The 21,730-nt window shown below is 46.6% G+C and overlaps 1 protein-coding gene across 1 annotated transcript in view; it reads left to right on the top strand.

Annotated features, from left to right (window-relative positions):
* Positions 1-21,730, top strand: part of TBC1D1 (TBC1 domain family member 1) — a 220,461-nt gene that overhangs the window by 165,272 nt on the left and 33,459 nt on the right. The window contains exons 15-17 of the mRNA XM_077758874.1: positions 9,093-9,278; positions 15,072-15,233; positions 20,869-21,027. Of these exons, the coding sequence (XP_077615000.1) occupies positions 9,093-9,278; positions 15,072-15,233; positions 20,869-21,027 (507 nt within the window). The remainder of the gene's footprint in view (positions 1-9,092; positions 9,279-15,071; positions 15,234-20,868; positions 21,028-21,730) is intronic.

The raw sequence follows: 21,730 nt of genomic DNA, 5'->3' as shown, positions 1-21,730 counted from the left end.
CCCTCTGCCCCTCACCCTCTGTGGGCTCTTCTGCGGGCCGTTTCTCACGCTGGCCTGTCACAGTGGCCTACTCTGCTCCTCTCCTGGGGACAGAATTGGTTTTGTTTCATTGTTCTTGGGATGAAAAGATTAGTCACAAGGGTGACTAATACTTTCCTTGTAAAGCTTTATAAATAAAGTTGTATGTGTACATAAATACCAGGTATCTGTGTATTCACGTGTAGATGCATAAAGTTGACAGAAAATTTTATTATAGTTTTTGCACAATTTAAGACTAAACCTGGTGAGAAGAGCAGAGGCTGCCACTTGGGTGCCGCACAAGGGCCTTGCTTGTTTCTCCTTCCGTGCGCGTGTGTCCTGGTCCCCTCCGTCCGGATTGTCTCCTTTGCTTCTCTCCGTTCTGCCTCGTCTTTCCCCACGATGCTCTGCGCTGCTTCATCTCCTGCTTCCCTGAGCTCCTCTTGAATCCACTGTCTGTGCTCAGGACCGTGATCATCACCTCCAGGGACGCCATTCTCGGAATTCTGGGAGCTCGGCTGAGGCTTGCCATGTAAAGGCGGCCTGCGGGGAGTGGCAAGAGGAGTCTCCCCGGAGGGGGGTGTGACCTTCGAGTCGAGCTCTGAAGGAGGAAGGAGTCAGCCGGACAAAGGAAGGCCAACAGAGCATCCCGGCCACAGTGAGGGTGGCCATCCCTGTCTAGCACGTTGCTGCCTCACGTGCGCGGGTCCTGGACACACTGACGCAGTGACTGGGGGCCTCCTCTTGTTGGGGGGAGCCCCTGGGACAACACTGTTCTTTTCCTCATAGAATAAATGTCTGTCTCCCCCACTGGTCTTCAAGAAACCCAATTTCTTTGTTATCCCCAGCCCCAGTCCGATCGTGGTGAAGTCCAAGCAAAAGAAGGATTTTGCCAGGTTTAGAGTAAAATAGATACTGTTGATAATGGGAATTCAGTATGGACCCCTGGCCAAGTATGATTTTATGGATCCACAAGGATTTGTCATTTAGTCCCTGCGACAAAGCTATGGGAGGTGGATGCTGTTATTGTCTGTGATTTATGGATGAGGAAACTGAGGCACCAAGAGTCAAGGGGCTGCTTTCCTGGGTAGTAAGTGGCAGTACTGATGCCTTTATTGGGTGGTTGTGAGGATGCAGTCAGTGGGTACTTGTAAAGTACAGTGCCTGGCGCATAGTACTGCTCAAAACACTGTGAGTTTGCATGTCTTTGAGCCTCAGTTTTCCCATCTGGGAAGGCAGGGGAAGTTGAGATAAGTCATCTTCTAGTGCCCCTTTCTGCCCTGAGTTTGTGTTCCTGTGAACCTGTTTCCCCCACCATCCAGAAGAAGGCAGGAGGGGGAGCAAGGGTGCCTAGGGCAGTCGTCACACAGTGGCTGTTGGTGGGTGGTCCCCGGACACCCCTCCAGCCAGCACTGACCTTTTATGCCGGTGCTGGTGTTTTTCCACCCAGAGGGGTCTCAGAAAATCGCAAGAACCACAACTTGAAAACCAGCATTCTGTCAGTGGTATTAGGAGAGAGCAAACTATGATCGAGCTCAATGTTTTGTATTCCGACGGGCTGGATATACGTTCCTCTTTATAGTCTTATTGACTTTAATCAAGAAACAAGAGCCCTGACCTTCAGCCCTTCTGAAGAGTATCCGTGTCATTCCCCTTGCAGATGCAAAAACAAGTGCTATTTATTTCAAAGGATAATTTTATCTCATGCATTAAATATAAAAATTCATCTACAGCATTTTCTTGGTTCTTTTCAAGCTTATGTAGGCCTTAACTTCCATCGCTGCTACCTCCCTGCCTCCTGGGTGCTGCATGCCTCTGCTCCCAGAGCTCAGCCCGGAAAGGGGCGGATGGGGGCGCGGTGGGCTGTCCAGGAGGAGCCCCTGTCTGGGAGCGTCCCCGGTCCGCCTTGTCTTCAGCCCTGGACCCTCCGCCTGGCTCTCTCCCCTGGCCTTCCCACCGCCATGCCGGCTTCACTGCTGCTCCTTGGAGCTGTCCTCAAAGTCCCCAGGCAGGTGGATTTGTTCGGGCCTCTTGGCTTCTTTGACTCCCAAGTCCTCTGTGTAGTCTTGGAGACCTCCCCCCACCACACACACACACACACACACATAGTGAACATGGAAGGGTGTAGGGCTAGAGACCTGTAGGACCCTTGCTTGTGTTTCTAGTTTCTGCATATCTTATCTGCTGCTTTTTTATAACGTGTGTGTGTGCCCGGCCCCCCAGCACACAGCTGCCCTCCCCTGCCTTCCATCTCAGGCAGGGGGTTAGGCTCGCCGTTGGGCCTTCAGAGCTCCCCTGGCCCCAGTGATTTCCACGTGGTTTAACAGTAGCCCTTCGTTTGCCTGATCCACTAAGCTGTGCATTCCCTGGCAGCCGTGGCCCCTTCCCCTGCTGAAGAATGCATGCATGAAATACATTGTCCTTGAAAACTGGAAAAACCTCGAATCTTCCGTGATTCCCAGTTCCTTCCTGATTAATACATTAACCATTCAACGCTTTCTGTAACCTAGGCTCAACCAGTCGTGGCTCGTCTTCACATACACACCATCTGCTCATTGGCCGAAATGGGTCATTGGTCACCTGTCCACCTTGTTTCTGCCACCCCATTTGGCTGAAATGGCTCCCGTCATTTCCACCTGTGTGGCTTTTCCGATCCTTCAAGAACCACCACCGTTTCCAGAAACCTGGTCCCGGTGATGGTGGAGAGAAGAATGTTGGTTCCCGTTTTATGGAATGCTTGCCCTGTGCCAGGCATATGTGCCTATTTAATGCCCACATGACTCCAGAGAGATAGACACCATTATGCAGATTCACAGGTGAGGAAGCAGGTGTAAAGTGTCAGACCCCATGTTTGAGGTTGAGTAGCGAGGCTAGCGGTGGAGCTAGGATTTACCTCTCGGACATGTGCCCCCAGGGCCCACGCTCTTGCCCTGACAAACAGGAGAGAGACATTTCTTTTGCTAAATTTCTAGAAAGTTTCTCTGTCTTTATTATAATAATTATTATTATTTTCCATAAAACATCCAAAGACGTCATGGTAGGGTTTCGAGCAGCCTCTGGTAAATGACTTCTTTTATTCGGTGACTATGCCACGTACAGCTGCTGTTTGCCGGCACGGGGCAGAGCCGGGGACACCAAAGCCTCCGCCCCCTGGCGGCTGCCTCCTGTTCAAGGGGAGGTGAAGCGGCGCATGCCTTGTACACAGTTTGACAGCCTTCAGGGAGGACTGCTGGCTCCTTTCTTGAATCTACACGGTTCTTTTACTTTGTTTTTTTAAAGAAATCTTCTTCAGCTGTTGGTAACAGCAGGTGCTGTAGATGCTAATCCCTGTTGTTATTACCTTTTCTCCAGAGGCTTTGCGTTCAGTTTTAATTCTCATTTCCAAGACCTATTCAACGTCGTTGAAACAGAGGCTTCAGAAAAACCGGAACTGTAAACATCTCTTGTTGAGACGGACAGAGTTATAAAGTGCTCTGCTGATGGGGTAACAGAATGCTGGGGACTGAGGGCCTGTCTCTTCATGTTCTTCCTGGAGCTCCCCTGTCTTACAAGGCACTTGATGTGTGACTTACTGTTATGTCCATAAAAGGAGGAGAGCTGCGGCTCAGGCCTGACGGCAGCATCCTCTGAAAGTGCCAGCGAGGAGCCCTGCTTTCCGCACTTCCCTGGGTGAGGAGCTGGGCAGACCGAGGCCATATGCGCATGACCCTTTCCCCACAGCCTCGGCTGTGTTCGTACCGAAGGTGTGCACACGGCTGTGTGCAGGGAGAGTAAAGAATGGGCAGCTAAAATACTGACACACCAATGTGAACCGATTTGTGACTGTTGAGAACGTCTCAGCAAGGATTTCAGTGGAGGTGATTGTCCCTCAAGGCCCCTGAATTGCAGCCGGTTTTAAAATGCTCAGAACCCATCGAAACCTGTTGTTTCTGAAAGTCTCTATGATGTAAGCATGCTGCATCCTGTCATTATAGGACATGTCAGAATAGCAAAGCGTAGTTCTCCACGAGCGCGTTATTGCGGCCCTTTGCTGTTGTGGTCTTGTAGACTTAGTCTGTCTGTCTGTCAGTGCCTGCCGGCTCCACAGTGGGGGCAGTCAGGGCCGGATCTCTTACAAAGAGGGACCGCCAGACTGGCCTGGGGGTGCAAGAGCCCCCAGCCAAGCCTCTGCCGTCCTCTTCCCTGTCGGCCTCTGTGCAGCGGTGTGTCAGCGGGAGTGCAGGTTGGGGAAGGAAGCCCGACCCCTTGTGCTGTTCTAAAGAACGTTAGAAACCTCAGAGGAACCTCTTAGACCATCTAGCACATCCCATCCTAGGTACATAAGGGGGACTCAGTAAATCCTGGGGAAAACGGATTAGGAATTATTCAAGTTAAAATAATGCACATACTGTGGCACCTGGGCGGCTCAGTTTGTTAAGTGTCCGACTCTTGATTTCAGCTCAAGTCATGATCTCACGGACTGTGTCTCACAGTGTCGGGCAGGCTCTGCGCTGACAGTGAGGAGCCTGCTTGGGATTCTCTCTCTCCCCCGCTCCTCTCAGACTAAATAAACTTAAGTAATGTACATATTTATTATTAGAATAAGACTTTCAGCTGGCAGTTGTCCAACATCTTAATGTTCTTGCCCTAAGCCTGTCACTCAACTCAACCCCACACTTGTGAATACACATCTCACAGGACTGTACCCTAAGCACACATACGCACGTACCCACGAAAGAAGACTGTTAGAAAGCTACGCCCTTGACCCAAATCTGGATCTTTTTGCATTGATGAGAAAACAGCCTACTTTGATTAATTTAGCCAGGCTAGATTTAGAACAAAGAATAATATATTTAAAAATTGTTAATTATAAACTATAGCATCAGTAATTGTTGCCACATAAGATGAATTTGGGTGAGGAGGAATATATTTTTAGCCATCCCCAGGGTTTAGAAGGGGATTAAGTGATGGGGAGTTGTATTCTGCATGGGGTTCTTGCTGGGGGAGATTTTGTCTTCCCTCTTCCCCCAGGTGACACTCAGCAATGGCATGGCGATTTTGATGGTCACTCCTGCGTGGGCAGATACTACTCTCCTATGGTGGGTAGAGCCTAGGGAACCTGCTAAATCCTCTAAAATGCACAGAACAGTCCCCCGTGACAAAGAATTATCCAGCCCAAAATGTCAGTCGTGCTGAGGTTGAGAAAAGCCTGCTGTCAGCTGTTAGGTTTATTTGGTGACCTTTACAGTGGATTAGCTTTTATTTCATGAATTCAGAGGTGAAATTAACATAGGACTGGTAATTTTTCTCTGTGTTCTGTGCTTGGCCTTGGCACCTGGCTGAGGTCGGGACGAGCTCTGGCTGCGTGTGAACACCTCAGTTTAGGCAGCCGATGACCACAGTGCCTGCACGGAGTTCCAGCTGCTGGTGGTGGCAGCGAAGGCGCGGAGCTGATGTGCCCAGTGCAGAGGGCTGCATGAGGGAGTGCAGGGGGTGAAGCTGCAGTGTGGAGAACGAGTTCTGAGAGCCAGTGGTGGCGGCATTGCCTGGGAACTTGTTAGAAATGCAGACTCTCAGCCTCCCCAAAGATCTGCTGAATCAAAATCTGGGTTTTAGCAAGAGTCCACATGATACTTGTGCATCTAGATGTTAGAAAGGCCCTGGGTGAGCATTTTGTACTTCACATCATGGCCCTGACTCTTATGAGCCGTGTGACCTTGCCCACGTTACAAAACCTCGCTGCACCTTAGTTATTTGGACTGTAAAATGGGGATGACAATGTCTCCTGGTCCATGCGGTGGTCATGAAAACCAGACATGCTTATTTGCATCGAGGACTCACAGTAAATGCTTAGCAAGCTGAGCTGCGACTGATAATAAGAAAAACTAAGCTAACGGAGAGAACATTCGGGAGGCAGTGTGTGTTAGCACCGCCGGACAGTGCCGGCACTCCTTGCAGATCTACTTCTTTGGAATAAGAAAATAGCAAACACTGGAGCTTCATAAGACTCTGGTTTTTGTCAGCAACCCAGCGGGCAGAGAGTGATGGATCCGGGGACCAAACAACCTAGACTCCCAGATGTGTTCCATCAGCACAGTCTGGGCTACGCTCTGTTCATTACCTTGCAGGTCTGGAAGTAAGTAGGACTTTGCAAGATGCTCCGGAGGAGAAAGGCGGTAAAGAGGGGAGGGGAGGTTGGAGGCAGGAGGCTAGGTGAATGAGCCCTGGACTGATGAGTGGGGCTTGAGGATGGGAACGAATTTCCAGACTGACTGCTGCTCTTGCTCCATCATGCGGGGTGGGTCCCTGGCTGCCTTCTCTGCTCATGTGAAATCATNCTAGCAATCACCTTTTGGAAAGGTGACCCTTGCCAGCCGGTGGGAGTGTAAATCCTTCAGCATGAGATGAAGCAGAACTTGACTCACCCCCGCGTTGTCCAGCAGAATTTCAACAGCCAAGATGGTGAAAGGAAAAAGGGAAGAAAAGAGCTCAAATGGAAGATTTGAGGCTGCAGATGAGATAAGAACCCTGACTAGAATTCTTTCTGAAAGAAGGATGGACTGAAGCTATGTTGTATTCAGTAACGACTAACGCTAACACAAGTGTTGGGGAGATTGGCTTGTTTTCCAAGTGTTTTGCAGAACATTTTTCAGTCTCCGATTTATTCAGAACAGATTTGCATTATTTTCCCTCAGTTTTTTATTTATAAAAATTACATTCATTGTCACAGATGTAGGAAATACAGAGAAAAACAACAAGCACACCCAAACCTTGCACCCACCTAGTTCTTCTTTTAGTCACCAGCTGTATGCCAGGCACCTGCTGGGGGTCAGGGACTATGCCAGATGCTAGCGAAACCCTCCTGGCCAAGGGGGCCTTGTTTTGCTTTCTTAGAGCTTACAGTCGAGTGGCTGAATCTTGATGTGTTTCCTTCTAGTGTTTTTTTGTGTGCCCTTAATGACCATGTAATAGCAGACAATAAGAGCTAATATTCAGTCTTCTTACTGTGTGTTCGACCCTGTTTCAGGTAGTGTATATTAACTCAATCCCTGTAACGGTTCTGTGAGGGAGGTGCTGTTACCCCTGCCTGGCAGATTGAGAAACCAAGGCATAAAGAGGTTAAGCAGCTTGAAGATCATGAAATCAAAAAATCTGGAGTCTTGATTAAAACCCAGACGGCTTGGCTCCAGAGCCTGACCTATTAATCACCGAAGTGTCCTCCTTCTCATAACATTTGTAAGATTGAGATCATACTGTACAGACAGACCAGTGTGATTCTGCTTCTATATTGACCATTACACGTAAGCACCCTTGTGTAACAAATGTGCACAGACTACCTCCAGGAGAAGAATTTTAATTTACTCATTCATTTAATAGGATCATAATGATTTTTTTTTTTTTAATTATTTCTAGTAGAGAGAGAGAGAGAGAGAGAGAGAGAGTGTGTGAGCAGGGGAGGGTCAGAGAGAGAGGGAGTCACAGACTGAAACAGGCTCCAGGCTCTGACCTGGCAGTCAGCACAGAGCCTGACGCGGGGCTCGAACCCACGAACCGCGAGATCATGACCTAAGCGAAAGTCGGACGCTTAACCTACTAAGCCACCCAGGCGCCCCTAATAGGATCATAATGAAATAAACATATAGAAATGTGATGATAAGCATTTAAATGCTTACAGAGATCACAGAGCATTCTTAATGCTTATCATGAATTATTTTAATCCAATAGCTTTAAGAAGAGTTAAGATGGACCAGTGACTTTAGGAAATGAAACATTTTGTAGCTTAGGTTTGATTTCTTAGATTTCAGAGCAAGAAATTAAACCCAACTTTAGCTAAAGATAATGATCAGTCTGACGGCTGCTCTGGTAATTAATTGTCACGTGGAATTGTGTTGGAGCACTGGGACCCTGGGACTGAATGTTGTAATCTGGGTGGTTGTGAGATTCAAGTTGTCTGAACGGCTTCTCATAGCTTGTGTCAAGATCGCGATTATATCTAGGTTCAGTGTAGACCAAAGTTCCCAAGAACTCATTGCCTCAGGTGAGGTCCACTCACAGAGGAGCTTTAGCTCTTCACAGCGAGTTTCAGAGTGAGCAGGTGGGACGTTCTTCCTGCTTGTCTGTAAGGTATCTGAGGTATAGCAAGATCGTGTAGCAGTGGGGTCTGCAGTTGAGAAAGATGCACATTCATGAAACGTGAAGAGATTCAAGTAATAAATAGAAATTTGGACACTGATGACATAGGAACCTTGAATTGTAGGGCTGTCTAGCAGAAAGTGTGAATGCCTTCCAAACCAGGCAGACATTGGTTGAGATCCCAACACACCTGTTTATTCACTGTCTGTCCCTGGGAAAGTTACTTTGCTTCTCTGAGCCTTAGTTTTCTCTTCAGGCTAACCCCTGCCTTCTGGAGTTGTCATCAGGATTAAATGAGTCTGTCTGTATAAAACTCCTGGCATGGTGCCCAGTACTTGGGAGAGGATCCGTTAATGGTCACTGTTACTGTTGGCTATTAAATATGCTAAATTCTTCTTCCAAAATACCTAGCCTTGTAACATCGTGGTTAAGAATGCACATGGCGGCCAGACTCCTCAGGCCCCCAGTCCTGGCTCTCTACTAGCTGTGTGACGTTTGGCAAGTGTCAAATGTGCTCTAGTTTGCTTTCCTTTAAACTCCCTGTGCCTCGGTTTGCTTTTCTTTAAAATTAAATAATTACAGTAGCTACATTTGAGGGTGGTTGAGTGTTAAATAAACGAGTCTCCATAAAGCCCTCAGGACGATCTGGAATGGACTGAGTGCTCTAGAGCATTTGCTGCTACCAGTAATACAGGAATTGACTCAGAAGAAAATAGAAATATTACACCTTTGACAGAAGGTATCTTTGAACACTTCTTCAGCTCCTACACAGCTTTTGCTTACCGCTTGATGTCTAATCTGATGGTTATGGCTCACACCTAATTTATTTTAATGCCTATTAAAACTTGAATTTTAAATTTGGTGATATCATTTCATAATATGCGAGTGAGAAGAAATTTTCTGATCTGACACAATGTTTAAATTTAATTTTAGCATTCTAAAATGTGCTTTTCTGTCCCCAGATTACTCTGAGCTGGGAGAGCTCCCGCCCCGATCTCCTTTAGAACCGGTTTGTGAAGATGGACCCGTCGGCCCCGTCTCAGAGGAAAGGAAGAGGACCTCTCGCGAGCTTCGAGAGTTGTGGCAAAAGGCCATTCTACAACAGATCCTGCTGCTCAGAATGGAGAAGGAAAACCAGAAGCTGCAAGGTTGGTTTGCCATTTTTTAGAACGAAGAGGCCTGATAATCTTAATTTGTCTTGGCTCTGAAGTGACTCGCATCCCACATGAGTATGCTGTCTTTAAAAAAAAAACACAAACCAAGGTGCTCTAACATCCATCCACCCATACATATATACAAAATGTGTTTACTTTTTCAAAGTGGAGTTAGTGCTTTTTACTTTCTAGAGGCTTCATGATGACCTTTCCCAGTGTGTTGGATTATTCCTCTATGGTTGTTTTTGCCATAACATCTGGAGTGTCCAAGAGACAACCTTCAAATATAAGCTTCAACCCTCTGAAGAGGGTTTTTTGCTTTGTTTGCTCTCTCCTTCCTTACTTTGTCCCCAGCCACAGTCTGTGGTTGGGTGGTGGGTGTGAACTAATCCTGCACAACTCAGTGAGGTTCTTAACCTCAGGCTACGTGCATTTTGAGTGGATTGCAGGTAATCTGAAGCAAAGATGATCAAGCTTCAGCGTTAGCTGGGTTCTGACTGAACTAAGACTGGATGTTGTGTAGACAGACTCTTAATGCTGCTGACGGCTCTCCGGGAGGCAGGCGTTAGCCTGAAGAGGAAACTGAGGCTCACACCAGCCAAGTTCTTACCAAGGGTCATGTCAGTATCAAAATAAGACATGAACTTTGAAAGTTTAAGATCTTGTTCATTTCCTGTTTCTTTACTGTTGGCTTGAACCAAAAAATATTTTCATAGTAGCTAAGAAGTGAAGTGGGCGGTATGATGGAAAGAACGTGGGTCCTGGAACGTGGGTTTTTAATAGAGAGCTGGCTGGATATAAAACACTGGCCATTTCGATGGGGAAATCTGCACGTACTCTTTCAAAGGGAGGCCGTGCGGGCAGCTCACTCGTGCCTCCACAGCCCAGAGCAGCTTGGCAGTTCGAGCACATTTCATTGAATTTACTCCTTGGCTGCAGATCTTCATCTTTTATCTCGATGTGTGCATAGAGCTGATATTAAGACACCAAATCTGGTAAGGTTCATAGTCCACCAAAGTATGTCATCTTTGACCATAAACACAAAGCCAGATACACAGTAATAAGGCCTTTGGATACGAAAGTAGTGGAGCATCTGGCATGGGCTCCTTATAGATGCTGTAGGCTCTCCCCCGTACCCAGCACTGAGGCTGAAAGACCCTCGAGGTGCCATGGGAGGGTGTAACAGTGAGGGAAGTTTACTGCCGTGATTGCCAAGCTTTCTTCCAACTCAGTTTTTCTGCCGTTTTCTTGGGTGTTCTTGAAGGCAGTTCTGAAAGCAGATGTGTGAAAGGGACTTGACAGGGATAAGATCGCTGAGTGCGCCTCTGCTACCTGATTGCTTTGGAGCCCAACACTCCTATTCGCACATATATCGGGTTGGGGTCTATTTGTTGAAAAGCAGACGGGCAGTTCTGTTCATCACATAGGTCGTAAATCCTAATACTCCCTGGGCCAGTCCTCTTACAAATGACAGCCACGGAGAACCAGCGCGTAGCAGGAAACTGGGCATGGCGCCGGCTGGCACACTGGGGGGAATCGTGGCTGCCGCTGAAGAGACCAATCAGTGTGCCATGAAGGCAAAGCTTTTGTAAAGCTGTATAAATGACTATCACAGACGAGTGGACAGGGAAAGTGTCCCTAGGGTGGCCTGGAGCACCGGGCCAGGTGCTGCATCGAGGTCACTGGGCCTTGCCAGCATCTTGCTGCCACCTCTTTATTTCACCTGGCAGTGGTCTGTCTCATGAGGTCTTGCATTCTTGCAATTTGAATTAATTTCTTTTCTTTACTCTGTAAAAAGTTCAACACATACCTTCACTTTTGTGTTGAAAGCACAATAAATTGTTTGATTTAACTCAGAAAGGATTGACTGTTTCAGTGTGTACAGTACCTATATTGCCTGGAAACTTCATCGTCAATAAGAATCTTACCATGAATTGCCTAAAAAAATATTTAGTAAGCTTTATTGGGGTCCGAGGGGGGGCGGAACTTTCTCATTAAATACAGAAGCAAGGTTTGACCAGAACCGACCAGGAGTGCACTGTATACATATAGAGAGATAGTCATTCTATCACAGTGTTTGTTAATCGCTTTTTATTTTTATTTAATTTTCTTTTTAATGTTTTATTTATTTCTGAGAAAGAGAGAGAGAGAGAGACAGTGTAAGCAGGGGAGGGTCAGAGAGAGAGGGAGACACAAAATCTGAAACAGGCTCCAGGCTCTGAGCTAGCTCCAGGTTCAGAGCCCAACGCGGGGCTCGAACCCACGAACCGTGAGATCAGGACCTGAGCTGAAGTTGGTAGTTTAACCGACTGAGCCACCTAGGCGGCCCTGTTAATTGATTTTTAAAGGAAAATTAAATTGTAGTTGGGCGTGGTTCTTGTAATTGATCAAGTGTTTAAGCTAGATTGCATGCTGTTTGGAAAAGAAATGAGAAGAACACGTGTGAGAAGGTTCTTCCATGGTTAATTAAGCCCATTTCCTAGACTCTGAATATGTGGATTAAGTATCTGTTACTATTCGGAAAGCATTGCATCTGAGAAGGAACCAAACCACATCATCTAAGTCCGCTTCAGTCCATTGTAGTTAGTTGAAAGCTGAACTCTAATTTCCCCAAACAGATAACCCTTCCTGGTTCAGGGACCAGAATGCATTGCCCGTCTCCCAAGCCAGCAGTCTCTGCTGTGTCCCTCTGCAAGGCCAAGACCATTCCTGTGCTGTTAAAGTGAGGACGTGAGTCACTGAATGCAGGACAGGGTGTGGTTCCGTACAACCATGCTTTGGGATCAGAACACTATTGCTTGTTTAACTGACTAATGTAATTGAAAATTTCATGCTTCAGATTAAAGTGTTATGCTGTATATCTGTATAATGGTATGATAACACATTGACTTTTGAATTTTAATTAAATTGTAATTGATATTTGTAAAGGTTCTTTCCTGGTGAAGCAAATACATTATGTTATAAAAATAATAATAATAAAAGACTGCATTTCTTCTAAAATCCCTACAGGTTTGGAGGTCATTTAATCACTGATTCTTCCAGCCTCTTAGCCTTTCCTCACTAAAGTTTTAAGAGATGGTTGTAGTTGGAAGAACATTTTATCTGTGAAGGTGGTCCCCAGCAATGCAGGACTGGGGACAGGCAGCTACAGCCCACCTTGTGCGTGGTTCACAAATCAGACCTGAACGTTATTAGTTCAAAGTCTGAGTAGGCTGATACATTCATGGTAAATGGTAATATATGTTTCAGATGAGTCTTCTGCAAAGTTACATTTGATCTCCTGTGGTCCTAGTGTCCCGTAGCCCAAGAGATATTCAACCCTGGGTTTCTGGACCCTTAATTTAAGATTTTAAACAGTTTGATCTTGTATCTAAATGCCTTGTCTGGGAGCCTTGACATTTGTTGCAAGCAGGTACCATCTGCCTGGCTTGATAAGACATTTTGGAAGCTACGATTTTAGGCAACAGCATTAGCTTAGATACTCAAACTGCAGGATGCTGCTTAGGCCAACAGTGAAATACATGGATTAAGCCTTTTCAGCTGAATCTTCCGGCTAGATGTTACCGTCCCATTGACTTCAGAGCAGGCTCCTCATGTTGCTTGCTGGGCTCTTTAATGCAGCCAGACAGGCTCGCAGCAGAGCTGCCCGCAGTCACTGTCTAGCAGGGCTAGTCCTGAACCTGCTTTGCCACAGCGTTGTTTAATGGGACCTTAAAAAAATGTATTCTTCAAAGTTAGAAGATGGTAGATGAAAAACCACAAGAGAGGCACACCAGGCCTGGAGTCACTTGACTGTCCACCATCCAGTAAACACCTTACGGCAAGCCCTGTACTTGCTCTCTGCACTTGAGTGTCTGTGTCCATGAAGTCCATGAAGCCTGGACGAGGGATCTCTGCAGCCGTTTTCAGCACCATCTTTTCATGCATTTGTACTTGAAGGTAGTAATTAGGCCTATTGAGTACATAATCCATGTATCACATGAATAAGGTCTTATTAGGGTAGCATTAACCAGATTAACTGAGTTAGCCTTTGCTCAGTTTCTATCACAGAAAAAGAAAATACTTGATTTCATGTTATCAGCATTTAGTTTGTAGAGCAACGTTTTATACCTTTCCTTATTTGTCTTTATAGTTTTGATAATTTGTGAGCACTTGCTGATTAGCAAACTTTTGTGGATGCTTGCTATGTTTCATGTCACTTAGTCTTCACAAGAACAACTCAATGAGGTAGCTGTCATTTCCATTTTAAAAATAATAGGCACTGGGGTTCAACAGTGTAGTGATTGGGCCTGGAAGAAGGTGTGGCGGGAGGGGAAGGGGGCTTTGGGTCCTGCTCCAGCACCTCTGACTTCTGTGGCCCTGGGCACACTATGAGCCTGCTCAGCCTCCTCTCCTCCTGAATCAAGGGGGAGCAGGGGGGAGCAGAGCACGGACTTCCAGGGGGCTGGGGGAGGACACACTTGTGTGATGTCTGCATTGACTCAGCAATGTCTCTAGGGCTAAGAATGGCTGTATGCCAGTAACCTTAACAGTTTAGATGCAATGGACAAACTTCATGAGAGGTACAGTTTACCAAAACTGAAATGAGAAGAAAAAGATCTGAATGGTCCTGTATCTGTTAGATCACGCTTGTGTGGAAAATCTTTCACTCAAAAAACTCTAGGCCTAGAAAGTTCCACTGGGTTCTGTCAAACATTTCTGGCCCCTGATGGATACATGCCTAGTCCCAGAAAAAAAAAAAAAAAATGTGTAACCACAAGCTCTGCAGTGCGGTGGAGAAGGTCAAGGGCCCCAGGCCCGCCCCACCTCCTGCTCAGGGACCTGGGAGTTGCTAGTCAGCCTCTGGGCCTTGGTTTTCTCAACCAGAACCCTGCCTCAGAGAGTCATTAAGATTAACTGCTGCTAAATATAAAGTACTTAGGACATAGTATTGGTTTATTATCATCAGAAAGACAATAGTCGATCAGGTCTGCAGAGGCCTGCATACTAGCTCGTACTTACCTGTGCAATCCTCTCTGCTGCCAAGATCTGAGATGTGGGGTGGGATGGATTTGGGGGCTGACGACATTACCACTGTGTCCACATAGAATATCGTGGTTTTAGGTGGGAGTGAGGTTGTCAGATTCATCCTGAGAATTGTCAATTTAAACTTTTCCTTTATTGATTCCCTGCCTCTTTCCCCACCCAACCCGTTTGGTAATCCAGGTATATTTCTTAGTACAGTTTAAGCTGAATAAGGTTGGTGGGAAATACTAACTACCTTCGTATATTTGAGGCAGTGTAACACGAAAGGGAAGATTTATTCTGTTGAGCTGCAGGAAGCAGAAACATGACGAGGTAGAAGCTACCTCAGGAGGTTTGGCCCTAAATAGGGAGGAAGTGTCCTTGGAGAGGCTCTCCTGGTTCAGAGAAGCGTTTGTGTTCCTCTGGAACCACGCCAGGCACCAGAAGTCTTAACACACAGCTCCTGCCCCTGAGATGTTTGTGCTTTAGTAGGGTAGCTGTGAAGACTGGTGGAACTGGACAGGTATGGGATACATTTTAGTAGCGGAGCCAACAGGTGTCTTGGTGGGGGAGGGGTGCGGGGGTCAGAGAAATCGAGGATACCTACTAGGCGTGTTCAGCTTTTTCTCAGACGAGGAAAATGAGGTGGCGCAGGAACGGTGACTTCAGTCTGGACCTGTGGAGCTGGCTGTAACTGCTCACCATCCCAGCAGCGATGCCAGGAGACGAACACCTGTGGCTGTAGCAGCATCTTCTAACACACTCTTACACCGTCTCTTCTAGCCTCTGAAAATGATTTGCTGAACAAGCGCCTAAAGCTTGATTACGAAGAAATCACTCCTTGTCTTAAAGAAGTCACCACAGTGTGGGAAAAGATGCTTAGCACTCCAGGAAGATCAAAAATTAAGTTTGACATGGAAAAAATGCATTCGGCCGTCGGGCAAGGTAAGCTGTGTAGGGAATCCGTCCCGCCATCCTTACCTCCCATTGATGTTGAGAAGTGTGGAATAAAAAAACGTTGAAGTCCAATTTTAGTGGCCATTTCTCTCGTAGTTACCATACCTTTCCCTAGTCTGTTTCCACATAGCTGAATGGCTGTGAGTTTCACCACCTCTCATGATTCCTCTTAATGAATTAAAATGCCCAGAAGCCTAGGAAGCAGGAAGAAGATAAGAAACCAGGGCTTAGTTGCCTACAAACTGGGTAACGATGACATATCTGACTTAGAAGGTAAAGCAAAAACTGACTGCATGGTTTGTCTCCAAGCGCCCTCGGGGAAACAACACAGCATTTTGTGCACATATTTCAGACAGGTCATCCTAGGTTTAGATCCCAGCCCTACTGATTTGCTGTGTGTTCTTAGGCAAGTGACGTAGCCTCTCTGAGTTCCACTTTCCCTGTGTGTAAGGTGTGGGCGATAACAGTGATTGCTGTGAGCAGTTAATAAGCTGATACCTGGAAGCACATGGCATGTGCTGCCATCCCGGAAGGCCTGGGTGGGTAGGCAGGCGGTATTTGCGGGTTTTTAGTGCGGTCTGCTGTGTGTCAGTCCACACCGCTACTGGCCTAAGAATAGGACTTGAGACTAAACGTTTAGAAACTTTTCCAGTAATTTGACAAAGGTGATCCAAAAAAAAAAAAAAGTGGCCTTGTCTTATCAGTCTTTTTCTCTTTCATTTTTACATAAATTCATTTTTACTGTGTTTTATAAAAGTTATCAGCAGTGGATTGGAACACTTTAAAAGAAAACAAAAACCGGTCCTTCACAACTAGTTTGAGTAACTCCATTTTACAGATTGACTTCGATGATTATTAGTGTTCAAATAAAACAACCATTTCTTTTAAATAAGTGTATATTAGCATCTGCTGGCAAGATCAGAGGCTTTCGGAGTCTAGTTGTGGTGGTTATCAAGTTCTGGTCAGTGCCATCATCAATCACCACGAATTCAGACAAAGCAGCTCAAATATGTATGAAGCTTACAGTTTTGTTCTGACTTTATTAGCAGCTCAGTGGAAGAAGTTACACAGTGTTGTTTATCTCTACAAGAGTGGGTAGGCCAAAGCAGTTCTCTCCTACTGTGGGCATTATTTAGCCTTTATCTGAACTTGACAGTGTCAGTTTCAGGAATAATATGTAGTTATTGCTAGTTATGACTTTCCCCTTTCTATGGTAAGGACACGTGGCTCCGCTGTAATGGGCCCCGGCCACACACCCATCTGCTGGAGCACTGTCTGCGGTTGGACCTGCCTCGGTGGTGCTCTTCTCAGAGACCAGAAGTGTGGCCACTGGTGAGGACTCCGGCTCCCAACTGGCCGGCGGCTCCCCGTGTGACCTTTGGCAGGTGTCCTCACTCTTTTGGGCTCCAGCCTCCTGATTGCTGGAGTGAGAGCTGTGGACTATACAGAGGGTCTCACAGCTCTCTCTCAGTTCCCACATTATTTGTGCCCATAGTGGTTGCTGGAAGCTTACCATTGCACCAAATGGCCCCAGATTGCTGTTTGGAAAAGGGGTAAAGCAGAGAAAAGGAGTCAGTTCTTTCCCTTTTCACTGTTGAGTATATGATAGTCTTCAGGTGGCTTTGCTTCTACAAAAGGTAAATCACATGGGTCTGTGACAGCTGTTTTGAATGTTTGAGTTTCTTAGAAACCTGGAGATACTGGTTTTCACTGCACATTTTACTGGAGGGAACTGATGGAAACACTTCAGGCATCTGGAACCTGTGTAGTGAAGTTTGAGATTGGTGATTGTACAGTTTGAAACCAAGATGAGCCGAGGCTAACCCTCTTGGATCTGCTGACGTGGTCACATTACCTGCTGTGGTGGAGACCCTATTTCTAACTGCATAAGGGGCTTTTTCAATTATTCGGCCGGTTTCAACATGTAAGATGTAATGACTCCAAACAAATGCCCGCAGTCCATCTTGTAGCTCAGAATAAAAAAATGAGATCAAGTCAGAAACATCCCTTTGGCCTCTTACAGAAGCCAAGTTACTACAGAGCCTTTGAAAGAGAAAACAGTCCCCATGTAGGAGATGAGGCTCTTCCTCTTAATGATATGAGGACCCCCTAAGTGGTGGGAAAAGGGATCTGAGCTTTCTAGGTTAAAATTGGATCAGATCCAGATTGCAGCAGGATTAGGGTGTCAGCTTGGGAGAAGGAAGATGATTCTGTGGAGCTTTAAATACCTCAAAGCTTAGTCTGGGTTTAGATGACTTCACTAAAGATAGAAAGGTAGAGCTCTGTGAACCGGAGTGCACTTTTCTAGGATCGAGATTGCCAAGAGGCCACCTGGGCATTTGGCAGTTTGGGCCAGATGCAAGCACTGCGTATGTACCTGTGATCCAGCAATGCCGCATATAGAAACCTATTCTAGAAAGTAACCAGTCAAAAATTAACTGCAGTAGGAATGCGTATTACGGCATTGTGTGGACAGAAACCAAAACACAACCAGAAACTGCATCCATGTGGCCGTCCCGTAGTTCTCAAAAGTGACACAGTCGATTTGTATTTACTGATATAAGAAGTGTCTAAGTAAATGAAAATAAAAATTTGGCGCAGTCTCGTGTACAGTTGTGTATCTCTGTATGCACATAATGCACACCACATGCATGACACGTTTGCAGATATCCGAGTAATAGGACGACTGTACATCTGGTTTACCTGGCACAGCCCTGGCTTTCCGCTTGTCCCAGTGAAATAAGTAATAGCCTTCCTCTCTTTGCTTTCAAATCCTTCCTACTTTGAGGTGTTGAATTATATCTTCACTCTAGCTATGAGTGGTTTTTCACTTTCTTTACACCTTTTGCATTTTTAGAAGAGCTTTTTTTTTTCTTTAAAGTGGTAAGCACAAATTATTTCTGAAGTCTGTGAAAATAAAAAGTATTATCATTTAGCAGGGAGTGATCTCTTGTCCACCTGGAAGCCTGCCTGCAGGCCCAGGGTACGAGTGGAGGCAAAACTGAACTTGGGGAAGGCTATTCCAGGCCCTTCTCAGCAAAAACATTGGCTCCAATTTGCATGACTCTTTGTTTTTAAATCACAAAACCTGAACTCTCTTAAATACCAGAATATGTGGTACTGTCCCCTGACACAAGGAGTATTCTCTTCCTCCAAAAAATAAGGGTCTGATAAGATAATGGGGATGATTTAGTAATAAGAGGAAATTGGTCATCTCATACCTTGGGAAAATTTCCCAGTTTGAAAAAAATATTTTGTGAAAAAGCCCCACCATAAATCACTTAACATGTTGACTGTTTTTCAGGCCACATTTGCTTCTAATGTAGTTTGAAATGTTAAGGGCTTGTGTGTATGTGTGCATGTGTACGTACACACACGCGCGCACACATGCACACACACACACACACGCAGCCTATAATATTCCTCTGAGCAGGGAGAGAAGGAATGGAATAACCTAAAAAGGCAGATGTCAGGGTATATTAGTCTCCTTTTGCTGCTGTAACAAATTATTACAAAATTATGGCTAAAACAACAGTAGGTTTCCTCTCACACTCCCGGAGGCCAGAAGCCTGGGGTCAGGTGGGGAGGGCTGCACCAGGCATTCCTTGGCTTGTGGCTGCGTCACTGTGCTCTCCGCCTCCACGATCACATTGCCTGCTCCTCTTGTCCTCTCTGCGTGTCTCTTGTAAAGACACATGTCATTGGAGAGAGGGCCCACCTGCATCATCAAGGAGCTGATCTCATTTCCACACCTTAATGATACCTACAAAGACGCCTTTTCCAAATCACGTTTACAGGTTCCGGGGGTGAGGATGCGGACACACGTTTTGGGGTCACCATTCAACCCACTACACAGGGTCATGAGATTAGTGCCAAGACCAGCATTTAGAGAAGGTGTGGGTTGTGGTCACAGTTAAGTGTGGTCCTGTATTTCTCCCACAGGCTTGCCTTTTTATTTCTTTTTCTTTTACAACTGGGATGTGTAAGGGAAAAATCAATTTGCTTACCATACCCAGACTATTTCTAAGAGATGGCTGAGTGATTGTTCAAACAATTCTTGTGGATCTGATAGTAAATGAAACTGAGCACTGCCTGCTTCAGATCCACAGATGATGATTTTATTATTAACCACCGGGCAAGAACACAAAATACCTGTTCTCTGGTCCCCACCCGAGTAGCAGCATGCTGACTACTCTGATAGAGAAGGCGGTCCCTCTCTCTGCTCCTGCCCAGCTAGGTGATCTCAGCTGAGGGACCTGTCCCTGCGGCTTCAGCTTCCTTGGCGTTACTGTGAGGGTCGTCATCCAGTGTCCGTCAGCAGGTGGTGGGGATGACGCAGTGCTCAGGATGGCGACAGCACCTGGCAACCTCACGGTATAGGGTACCTGCTGCTGCCATCTTGCCAAGAGTGCAGACTTTTGTCACCTGTGGCCAGTGAGAAACCAGGAATACCGTCTTCCTGGACAGGCGCTCTGACCAGCAGGAAAGTGTACGAAGGGGTCACGTTTTTTCATGGAAGAAAGGAGGGCTCAGCCCCTCCGTCAGAGGCTCCTTTTCTCTCCAGAGGACTCCTGTCAGAGACGAGAGGGATTTGGGGTCTTATTCCACAGGCTCCCTTGTCTCCCATTTCTACATTCGGGCCTTATAGCAGCTCAATGGTGAACCAGAACGTTTTCAATCAAAACCGTCAGTTTCCTAACGAAGTTTGCCTTAAATAACATCATTCGCTTTAAGAGAACTTCTCATAGTTTTCAGAGGACACTTTTAATCACGTTGTATAGTCATATCAGTTGTACTGACAATGTGGCGTCGAGGCTCTCGGATGGCTTTTCAGTTGTTTTCACGTCCTAGTCAAGTTCTCCCCAAGGCACACTGATGCACATGGTGGCCAGTCCAGCCCCTTGGCCCTTTCTCAGCCCACCCCACCTTGCAGACGGTGTCTAATCCATATTCCCCAATTAGGCTGCTCCCTCCCCAGCTCAAAAACATTCTGGGGTTCCCCAGAGCTGCCAAATAAAGTGCAGGTGGCTTGCCCTTTATTTCATCTCTAATAAAAACCTTCCAACCCCACTGCCCCCTCTCGCTACACCTGCGCCCGAGGCAGAGAAACACACGCTCTCCTTCCTCCGATGCGCCTTCTCTCGCCCCTCCCTTCCCGCCCTCTTACATCTTGGCACAAGTGACAGGTTCTGTGAAATCTCGCTCTCCTTCATCGGAACCCCTTCCCTTGACTCACATCCCTTGTATGAGATGACATTGTGCATTGCAGTTTTGTACGCCTGGGTGTCTTTCTCCTGAACACTAATTGGCCCCGGACGGGGACTCGTGTCATTCATTAGCTCACCCGCCCTCCTCCCCCGAACGTATCATAGCCCGAACACGGTACACATTTGAAAGCCGAAAGGAAAGTGCCAGGGGCCAGCAGAGGTGGGGGGAAGGATGGGGATGTGGGGGAAGGAAGGAAGGGGAGCAGACAGGACAAAACTGTAGTTGTTTCCTTTCCCTTTCCATGCTGCTAAATCATACGAAACAAGAGGTGGTCAGTGGAGTGAGACCACACTCATTTTTATCATTACGTCACAGTCTGAGCATAAAAATCTGTTTCCTGCCGCTTCTCCTGAAGGTGTGCCGCGTCATCACCGGGGGGAGATCTGGAAATTCCTAGCAGAGCAGTACCACCTCAGGCACCCGTTTCCCAGTAAACAGCAGCCAAAGGACACGCCGTACAAGGAGCTCTTGAAACGGCTCACCTCCCAACAGCATGCGATTCTCATCGACCTCGGTAAGTCCGCAGTCAATTTGACACGGAAATGGAAGCTCCACTCACTTGAAAAGTCTGGAGAGACTGTCTGAGTTATTTAGTGATCTGCCTTCAGGTTTAGCAATCAAAATTTACTGCTGAGACGTTCAATTGGAAAAGCCCTGGAGTAATCACAGACGCCTAAAGGCATGTACTTGAAAGTATATGAAAGTCTCTCTCTCTTGTTAACTCTGCTCCGCCTGAAGGCTCTGGTCGTGATCTTCGTTCAGTTCAGCAATTCAGATTCTGATAGGCGGTTTTATCGTCAACCAAAGGAATGTCCTAGAAAACAGAACTGTCAGAACCGAGGCCTGGTCTAATCGCAGGACCCGCTCCCTGGTCTTTACTAATTACAGACAGGACCTAGGAGAAACATTGTGGAAAACAGTTTGTAGGTGGGATTGGGGCCATTTTATTTTGGAAACGTGGTGGCGCCTTGTCTCTTGAACAGCATTAAAAATGCTGAGATGGAAACGGTGTATTGGCTACATCTGCAGGTGCCCCCGTGAAGAGCTCATGAAGTGGGATGTAACTGGTATATGCAAGAGCCCCTGGCCTGTCAGTGGGCATGGGTGGGGTGCAGGTGGGGTGCCTCCTCTCCTGGCCCCGAATGGCAGGAGCTTGGCCCTGCAGCTTTTAGAGGGCATGGTCCTGCTTCCAGAACGTCCATCCCAGCTGCTGCTGA

This window comes from Crocuta crocuta, unplaced genomic scaffold (assembly GCF_008692635.1).
Source record: "Crocuta crocuta isolate KB4526 unplaced genomic scaffold, BGI_CrCroc_1.0 scaffold223, whole genome shotgun sequence".
NCBI classification, from domain to species: Eukaryota; Metazoa; Chordata; class Mammalia; order Carnivora; family Hyaenidae; genus Crocuta; species Crocuta crocuta.
This window is presented reverse-complemented; position numbering and strand designations above follow the sequence as displayed.